A 10,000-nucleotide genomic window follows, 5' to 3' on the forward strand; every position below is an offset into this window, starting at 1 on the left:
CATAAACCCCGTAAATTCCATTATTTTGCTCTTTAGCTCTTTCGATTAACTCCCAAACAATCATTAGCACTTCTCCAGATATACTTTTGGGCTCTGAATTCCAACAGCATTTACCTGGTTCTCCAGACTGGCCACTCTATGCCGCAGGCTCTGGGCATCTGAGCTCATCTCTTCCTTGTCTCGCCTCAGCTTATCAACCTCACGCTCGGACCTGTCCAAGTCACCTTCGCATACCTCCAATTTTTTGCGGAGTCGTGTGAGGTCGGCCGTGAGGGAGGCTATGGTGTTGCGAGAGTCAGCCAAACTTAGCTCAAGCTTGGCTCTCGATCTAATGGGAGGGGACTGCAAGGGAAGAGACACCGGTACTTCTGCTGTTCCCCACAATAATATCCGTGCCGGATGATCCAAATGGCTTTCCTTTATGTTCCCTTCCTTTTTATTTCTTATCATTAACCAAAAAAAATTGTTCAAAAAATTTCTGTCTGAGTTTTTCCTTAATAAATTTACTACATATTCCACATATCATAGTATTCATAACTAATTCATGTGAAAATTTTTAAAAACTAGTATATACTAAAAAGTCAGCAAATTTCTGTTAGTATTTCATAGTGCTAGCACTTTGGTTTGTTAGTTCATACTAAGTATGAGATATCTACTTCATTTAATCAATATAATAAGTCATTGTATAAAGAAACCTATGTCAATGCAGATATGTAATCTGCATGGTTAGTCATATGTAAGTCTGTCATTCTCTCAAGATTGTTAAGAATTTATTTCAAAATCTGTCTGATCAGAAGAGTCTGCCACTGTTCAATCTTGTCACTACTGTGCCACTCTTTGTACGCACCTTGAAGTATGTCTACATCCTCTACGCCCTTCAACCATAACAAGTTTTCTTACTAAAATATGGTCACTACTCTTAGTCATCCAACTTTCACTTTACACAGAGTTTTCTTCAGTGAAACTATCTAGCAAAGCTTTCCTCAAGGTTGGCCTCCACAGTGGCTGCTCAACCACATGCAAGACAGAGTATCTGAAGGTGGAAAAGAGGACTGAACCTGCTCCCGTAACACAGAGAATGGGAAGGAAGTTTTAATACGTCGAACAAGGAAAGATGTTGTATGTGAAGTTGTTGTTTTTTTCCATTATATTTGGAGAACCATGTTTTTAGGGCCCAAGCTGGACTGCACCTATTTTTTTACATTAATTCTATTTATCTTATATTGATTTTAAAATTCCATCTTTTCTTTTAGTACATACAAATGGTAAAGATAAAGGTGACAAATCACATAACCAATTTTAACTACTGGTAAACACCTGAACCAATCACATTCAAGCAAGGACCTACGGTTCAACCAAAATATATCTTGGCAAAGAAACTTATATCGAACAAGAACGTAATACAAAAATAATAATTGAAAAAAATCTATAAAACCTTATAAATGATCCAGAGTAAAAATGATAATAACAATAATAACTTAATCATCAAAGGAATAAAATTACAGCAATGCAAAAAAAAAAAAAAAAAAAAAAAAAAAAAATAATAATAATAATAATAATAAAAACATGATTACTACGACTAGCAGTGATAATGATGGTGGTAGTGGTGATGGTGGTGGTGGTGATGATGATGAAGGTGATGCTGATGGTGGTGGTGGTAGTGATGATGGTGATGATGATGGTGGTAGTGGTGATGGTCGTAGTGGTGATGATGATGAAGGTGATGCTGATGGTGGTGGTGGTAGTGATGATGGTGATGATGATGGTGGTAGTGGTGATGGTGGTGGTGATGATGATGAAGGTGATGCTGATGGTGGTGGTGATGCTGATGGTGGTGGTGATGCTGATGGTGATGATGGTGGTGGTGATAATGATGGTGGTAGTGGTGATGGTGGTGATGTTAATGATTATGATGATGGTGATGATGATGATGATGGTGATGATGGTGGTGATGATGATGGTGGTGATGATCATGATGGTGATGGTGGTGATGCTAATGATGATGATGGTGGTGGTGGTGGTGATGATGGTGGTGGTGATGCTGATGGTAATGATGGTGATGATGGTGGTGGTGATGCTAATGATGATGATGGTGGTGGTGATGATGGTGGTGGTGGTGATGATGGTGGTGGTGATGGTGATAATGATAATGGTGGTGGTGATGATAATGATTATAATGGTGGTGATGTGATGATTATGGTGGTGATGACAGTGATGGTGGTGGTGAGTGATGATGATGATGATGATAATGATGATGATGATGATGATGATGATGATGATGATGGTGATGATGGTGTTGGTGATCATCATCATCATCCTCATCATCATATTTAGTAATAATGATTATAAAAATAATAATAATAAAAATAATAAAAAAGCAATAATAATAATTTCCATTGCTATTATTATTTATTTCTTGCTATTATCATTATTATCATTATCATAATGATTATAATATCATGATTATTCATTTAATAATAATAATAATAATAATAATTACAATAATAATAGCAATAAAAATCATTATTACCATTACTATTATTATTATTACTATTATCACTATTATTACTATCCTTATTATTATTATTATTATTATCATTTTGATGATAATAAATAATAATAAAAATGATATCAACAATAATATATGAAGAGGTCAAATACAATAATAATATCAGTAATAATAACAAGCATAGTAATAATTGAAATGTCAGAAACACTATGAACCTGAGTAACGGTAATAACAACAGTTACCTATCACAGATCATTTATGTAATAAAGAGCATGGTGTCGTTGACTAAACAAAGGGTAATATGGGTGTTTGTGATGGCAGCAATCTCTATGAAGACCCCTGTGGTCCACCAATAGTTTATTCAAGCTTCAAGAACTGTTACAGAATCATGCAGTGTGCATGCTGGTCTCCATTTTCTGCCTGACAAGTGCCCAGAAAAGAGAAAAAGATATGTGTCTAGAAGAAGAATCCGATTGTGGAGTAAGGTCAAGCGCATTCCTTGGAAAAAGTTTCATGAAAGCAGCAAGAAGAGCCTAGGTTCTCTGTATCTAAATCTATCGTGTTATTTGGTGGTGTCCAAGTGCCGAGTTCTGTACACTCTCCACCAGCAGCAGGTCTAGCACCCGGGAACAGGACGGGACGTGTCTGGTACCTGGTGGAACAAGTCTAGCTCTGAGTGGTGATGGTGGAGGTGGTGGTGGTGGGCCCCAGTGGCCGTGTTGGACGGGGAAGCTCTTCCACCGTTCCGCAGACGGGTCTTCAGGCCAGAGTTCTCTTTGTGGAGCTCCAGGTAGTCAGCCTGGTTGGTGCATCACGGTAACAAGCTTCAGTCATCCCTAATCTTACAGCATCAATGATGATCTGCTTTCCCTGTGCTCCTATTTATATCTCAGCACAAGACCTCATTCACACTTGCCAGTCAAAATCAAAGAATCACACGCATTTCAATATCATTCCACTGGTCAGAACTCCCAAGTGTTGGATTTAGTCTTAAGTACTAACAATATATAGAAAAAATGTACTCTTCAGTGACTTTTCTATGATAAAACCAATCAAGCCCTACTTTACTGGCATCCAAACTAGTTGATGTATGTATTACAGTTTCTCTTCATCTTGCAATTTGTCATTCAGCTGATCTTTCATAACAATTTCATAGTCTTACTCTCCCATCCTTGTCGACCATTCCATCTACCTGTCATCAGAAGTATGATCACTCCCTACTCTGTCATGTCATGTCTACCACTGAAGAACTCTCCACACATCCTATCTTTGCATTTCCAACTAAGTCTGTAAGCTATCACTATGACACTCGGTCTTGCTACTATTCTGCCACATATTAAGTTTTAAGCTCACTCAAATCATCTGTTTTCAACTCTCTCTTCTGTCTTTTAATTCTCTATCCATTTTTTCATTCCTTGATCTCCCTCATTTAATTATGCTTCACATTTTCTATCTTCCTGCAGGAGCTTACAATGCTCTCCTCATAAAAGAGGCTCCATAACATATTTCCTACTCCTTTTCTTTCCCCTAGATGCAGTAGTTCCACCTCCCTTTTTCCCTCATTTCTCAACTAAGTGCACTTCCTTGGTTTGATTGTCAGCATCCAGTCACAGAGGTCAACCAAAGACTTCATATTCATGTTAATGTAACATAAAAGCATAACATAGCACACATTCTCTTTCTTTAATAATTTGTTTAACATACAATTTTAATTTTAAAAATTAGCTTCAAAACAACATCCTGCAATTTATATCCTCTATGTTTAGGGGGAATATGAATTATCTCATTCAATATTTATATTAGAGAGTAAAGAAACTGAAGCTACATATGACAGGGACAGAAATAGCCACAGCAAGCATTGACACAATGGACATGTAACCTTGAGCTCACACTGACTGAAGTAAAGTAACTACACACATATACTACTGGTGAGACTAAAGTACTAAATACTAGCCCAAATACGAAAAATTGACAAGAGATTTTTATAGCAGCAAATGCTTGTAAATTTGATCAGTATATAACAGGTTTTATGGCAAGGAATCTATGCTATCCATTTTAATACTCACCCTTAACACAGGGATGACCAGTAGAGTGAGTCACATGAAAAAGGAGAAAGTTATAGCCACTTACCTGAGTCTGTTCTAGCTTGGCCTTAAGGCTCTCCACCTGCGTTTCCAAAAGATCCACCAAAAGAGCATCACCTGAACCAGTAAGGGTTGTGGCACTGCTGTCCTATAAACATTGAGATACAAATTACAGTTTTAAGAATGTAAGTCAAATGCAAGTCAAATAAAAAACAATTATAACTGTACCACTTTTCCTAAAAATGAGCATAAATGATAAACACATCTTAGCTGATGTACCTTTTCTGGCCTGTGCTGTGCATCAAGATCTGAGATGGAGTGGAGAGATCCCGATTCTGAGTAGCAGGATGTTAGAACTTCATCTTTGCTAATGCTTGGGAAGTCATCACGTGTGTTTCTGCGTGATGTTGGTGGGGAGGACCTTGATCTCTTGCTTGACCTTGTTCTTGAGTTGGAGCGTGATCGGGCTCGTTCTGTTGCAAGTTGGGACAGAGAAATTAGTTATGATTATTAAAATATTAGCCCCATATAGGTCAAATACTTAATTATAGCACTCATTACTTGTCCATAAAAATAATGTTATATAGTTTAGTTAGCATCTATTGGATTTTATGTTAAAATAATTTCTATTTACATAATATTCACAGGTTCTTAAAGCTTGTAAATGAAATACTGTTTAGTAGTTAATATTCAATTAACTTTCCTATAAAACTGACAAAAATTCAATCCTACTCAAAAAGTTTGATACTTTCTCCTTAGATTGCATTTTATCAGCATATAAGTCTACTAGTACTAAAATGGGATAAAATTATAGTCAAATGCCTTTATACAAAGCTGCTATGATTTAATCATTATCAAATCTATCACAGTGAGCAACATAAAACCACAATATAAAGACAGATAAATCAATATGATTTTCTAAACTTGAGTTCTGGTAATGAAAACTGATATGAGAACAAATACACAAACAAAACAAAATAACTGTAGTAGGAAAGGAAATTTAAAAAATCCACAAGCTTTTACACAAAGACACAACACTCCTTTCAGGTGGAAATAGACACTGAGTATATTTTATGCATTTCTACGTGAAAAAGAGCTTTGTATTTCAACTTGAAATATGGAGTTTTGTCTATTCATTTTCTTTTTATGTTTTATTTCATATCCTAAGCTACAGGTGCAACTATCTTTTCAAATGAGGAAAATGGATGCAACAAAGTTAACTCTAGATCATGAACTGTCTTGTTAAGGCTCTCAGCTGTACAAACTGACTTGAGATACAGTGTTGTTACGTGCAATTATGTCAGAAGGTGATAACTCTCCTTTTTTACTTTAATCTCTTTTCCCTACATGCCCTCTATGTACAAGGTCATAAATACACATCTTTCCCCTAAGTGTGCTTACCCCCAAACATGTCATCTCATTGAATGTGCCTTAGATAGCCTTGGTATTAGTTACCTATTCTATTCTTTGCTTCAATCTGTTTAAAATCTGCTTCTATGAAAAAATATCCTTCAACTCAGAAGAGAGAAAGTTATCAATTAAAATAATAAACCTATTCACCTTTAAAGTTCTAAAATATATATTACATTTAGGTCATATGAATCTGTATACAGCTCCTCTATTCCTCAGCTTAGATAGGATGATTGCCATTCCTTTTCACCATTATGGACCCAGGAGAGAGAGTTATCACTTCTTATTTTACGTGCCACACAAAGACCAGCAGGCAACCACCATTGCGCACGAATAACATTTTCCTTTTCCTCACCGCACTTAAAGTTATCCTCCTTGTTCTGGATACGAATCCCACCTGATGTTTCCGATGCAGTCCTATACTCATCATCTGATGAAAATACATAGCGACTGTTGGCGGAGGAGATGGAGTCGTTGTGAATATCGTTTCCTTGGTCGCGTTCCGCTGCCATGCTCTCAAAAGTCGAACTGGTAAAAACAGCAGCCAATATGCAGTGAAAGTAACTAAACAATATGAAGAATTTTGTATATAAGAATGCAACTGCCAACAGGTCATTCATGATTAAATCTCATGTCTATAAATCTGTCAAAACCACTTCATAAACCAAATATTCAAGCAACTGAAAAAATTGCTGGTCATTTCAAAAATTTCTAATAAAGCAGGCCACACGATATCATAAAACATTAATGCAAGAGTATCAGCCTCACCTCTGTGAATTATGCCTGTCCCTTTTGGCTACAATCTCCCTTTCAATCTGTTCTCCGAGGGTCAGCGGTCGATCCTTGGATTCCTTGAGGTTGGCAGCATTTCTTAAAGCTTGGACCCAGTTCCCTCTGATGCCTGATGTTACAGCTGAGAAGACATACTTCTTCTCCTCCCAAGTCTGGGTAGTAAATGTAAACAAAAAAAGTTATCTTTTTATGTGTGATAAGAGGGATGATATTCATTCAAAGGATTAATAACCTTTGAATTGATTTTATATTGCAGACAATCAGAAATATAATCAAGCTAAACCATTATTTGCACATCAGTCTATTCAAGCCAACACACATTTTTCTTTCCCTCAGACTAAATTCAGTCCTAAAACCTACCAATATCATGAAGCCATAATTTCTGGCAACATCACACTCTTCAATGGACTTAGCAACACTGAGGTCAATAATGCCATCTAAGATGCCGTTGTCCTCTGCTGTGGGGTCTCGGTAGAACATGAGGCCCGTTCCTCGTAGGACAAACCAATACTTAATCCAGTCCTTTAAGAAACAATAAGGAATATTAAAGAATTTTAATTTAAATTGATAATGGCAGTAAATATTACACTCAGAAATATTTTAGATATGAGTTTAAACATGAGTGCATGTGTTCCTATGCGTGTGTGTGTGTGTGTGTGTGTGTGTGTGTGTGTGTGTGTGTGTGTGTGTGTGTGTGTGTGTGTGTGTGTGTGTGTGTGGGGTGTAGATGTGGGTGTGGGTGTGGGTGTGGGTGTAGGTGTGGGTATGGGTGTAGGTATGGGTGTAGGTATAGGTGTGGGTGGTCTGTGTAGGTCTGGGTGAAGGTTTGAGTGTAGGTGTATTTATAGGTGTAGGTATAGGTGTGGGTACAGATGTGGGTGTGGGTACAGATGTGGGTGTGGGTGTAAGTGTGGGTGTGGGTATAGGTGTAGGTGTAGGTGTAAGTGTAGGTGTGGGTGTAGGTGTGGGTATGGGTATGGGTATGGGTGTGGGTGTAGGTGTGGGTATGGGTGTAGGTGTAGGTGTGGGTGTAGTTATAGGTGTGGGTGGTCTGTGTAGGTTTGAGTGTAGATGTAGGTGTAGGTGTAGGTGTAGGTGTAGGTGTGGATGTAGTGTGGGTGCATGTGTGGGTGTAGGTGTAGGGATGGCTGTAGGTATATGTGTAGGTTTAGATGCGGGTGTAGGTATAGATGTAGATGTGGATATGGATGTGGATGTGGATGGGGATGTGGATGGGGATGTGGATGTGGATGTGGATGTGGATGTGGATGTGGATGTGGGTATGGGTGTGCATGTGTCTGTGTGTGCACATAAGTATGTGCATGTGTATGTGCATTTGTCTGTAAATGCATACATCTACATGTGTGATCAACAGATCTGAATACTTACATGGTTTAGTGACTGCTTCATGAGCCAGCCCTTCTTTATATAAAGCAGGTCCTCTGCAGGAAGGTCAACCCGTTGTAGGTCTGGATTGACAGTGTAGGGAGGAGATACTTCTAGACCACACCCATCTGGGTCACCTCGTACCTGCTGGAAATGAAAAACATAAAAACCATGTAGATACACCTACATTTGATATCTTAATATTTCACGCACAATTGATATCCACTAACAATAATGAAATTTATATCACGACTTTCCCAAAGAGTAGCTTTTCATACATGGTCTGGATGCGAGGGCTCAGCTGTTTCCTCTGATGATGTCTTGGAGACCTCAGGAGCAGCATCTGTCTCATCTTGAGCATCTCTTTCACGCGTCGGCTTCACATCCCCCAGACCAGACTGCTTGTAGAAACAATCATTAGTGCTAACAGTTTTCGTTTCAAAATATTTACAATAAAAAACTAAATAGTTTGAGGATTTCTGACAAGAAGCATTCTAGATTGATGGTCTTATTAATATTTTATCCAATCATTTTCTCTCTCATTCATCATAATTTCTCTTTTTGTGAAAAGCATCCAAGCTGAAATGTTTTTAGAAAACTAAATATGAATATTAACAAACAAGTGATGTAGTATCTGTTAAGCTCTAGAACTCATCAATGCATGTCAAGGATAAGATCTCTCCACTTCTTTCCTTCAGAAAACTCTATACACTTTAAAAATTACCACATTAAATATTCTACCTACCTTGCTGCTTAGGTACGATAATGAGGAACTCCCTCTCAATCGTGTTATTGAGTCAGCAATGTCTTTCAATTTTTCTTCACGCTTTGATTCTTCTAGGTCTGAGAGTAGAAGTTGTCTTGTAACTTCACCTGAATATTGAAGATGAATTAATTTACAAAAAACTTATACAGCTATACAGGACACTTATAATAATCATAAAATGTTTGCTTATTTCCAGTTTGAAGCTTACTGCAGCTACTAATATATAATCCACCTGTGGAAATAAAAGTAATTTGGAACTACACAGTCTTGTTCTATATTACAGATGTTCTTTCTTTGCTGAATAAAAATGTATACATTATAATCTTATCATCTATTAATGTATTATTACTGTACTAAATAATTTGATGAATTATCCATATATATATAGTAAACAACTACTGATTAGCATTACTATTTCACAACTATCTTTATAGTTAAATGCTAGTGCTAGCACTTATAATAATATGAGAAAGCAGTGAACTTTACTAGCATCTTTGTCCCACAATCAAAGGTATATAGGATCAAGAAATAATGTATGATCTAACTCATTGACCAATCAATAGAATTTAATATAAGTGTGTAAGTATGACATTACAAATCAATAAAAAAAATACTAAGGTTGCTTATGTACCTTCCTATACAAAATAAATGCACCTATATGATGAAAGATTAAAAAATATCTAAGCAATCACATAAAACAGATTCATAATGAACACAACTTCTCCCTACTACAGTGGCATTACTAATTTTCTTTCTTACAGGTCATGTTATCACAAAATATGTAAGAATCTACATCTGTCCTGAGAAACATCTTATATGTTCAAAAACTTCCCAAAGTAAACATGCCAACATGCACAACACATCAAATGCAAGGAAATACATAATTAATAAGAGCATCACAATAATAAAAACAATTTCAACACACAATAACAAAACAAGAACACAAAATGGAAATATTAATAACACAGCCATAACTCAAAGCATCATGCAGGTGGTTAAAGCATGGAGTGCACATAGTTGAAATATTAAATGTGACACTGAATACATTTTTTA

The 10,000-nt window shown here is 36.8% G+C and overlaps 1 protein-coding gene across 20 annotated transcripts in view; it reads right to left on the reverse strand.

Annotated features, from left to right (window-relative positions):
* LOC125039471 (protein MLP1 homolog) overlaps window positions 1-10,000 on the reverse strand; it is a 34,641-nt gene that overhangs the window by 19,246 nt on the left and 5,395 nt on the right. For 9 of the 20 annotated variants that reach the window (XM_047633451.1, XM_047633444.1, XM_047633438.1 and 6 more), the window contains exons 6-15: window positions 8,927-9,054; window positions 8,460-8,582; window positions 8,185-8,328; window positions 7,156-7,317; window positions 6,772-6,947; window positions 6,359-6,531; window positions 4,873-5,066; window positions 4,640-4,741; window positions 3,162-3,308; window positions 115-342 (exon numbers count right to left, since the gene is read on the reverse strand). In XM_047633451.1, the coding sequence (XP_047489407.1) occupies window positions 115-342; window positions 3,162-3,308; window positions 4,640-4,741; window positions 4,873-5,066; window positions 6,359-6,531; window positions 6,772-6,947; window positions 7,156-7,317; window positions 8,185-8,328; window positions 8,460-8,582; window positions 8,927-9,054 (1,577 nt within the window). The remainder of the gene's footprint in view (window positions 1-114; window positions 343-3,161; window positions 3,309-4,639; window positions 4,742-4,872; window positions 5,067-6,358; window positions 6,532-6,771; window positions 6,948-7,155; window positions 7,318-8,184; window positions 8,329-8,459; window positions 8,583-8,926; window positions 9,055-10,000) is intronic. The other 11 variants (XM_047633454.1, XM_047633450.1, XM_047633447.1 and 8 more) reach the window with 7 other exon arrangements.

This window comes from Penaeus chinensis, chromosome 27 (assembly GCF_019202785.1).
Source record: "Penaeus chinensis breed Huanghai No. 1 chromosome 27, ASM1920278v2, whole genome shotgun sequence".
Lineage (NCBI taxonomy): Eukaryota > Metazoa > Arthropoda > Malacostraca > Decapoda > Penaeidae > Penaeus > Penaeus chinensis.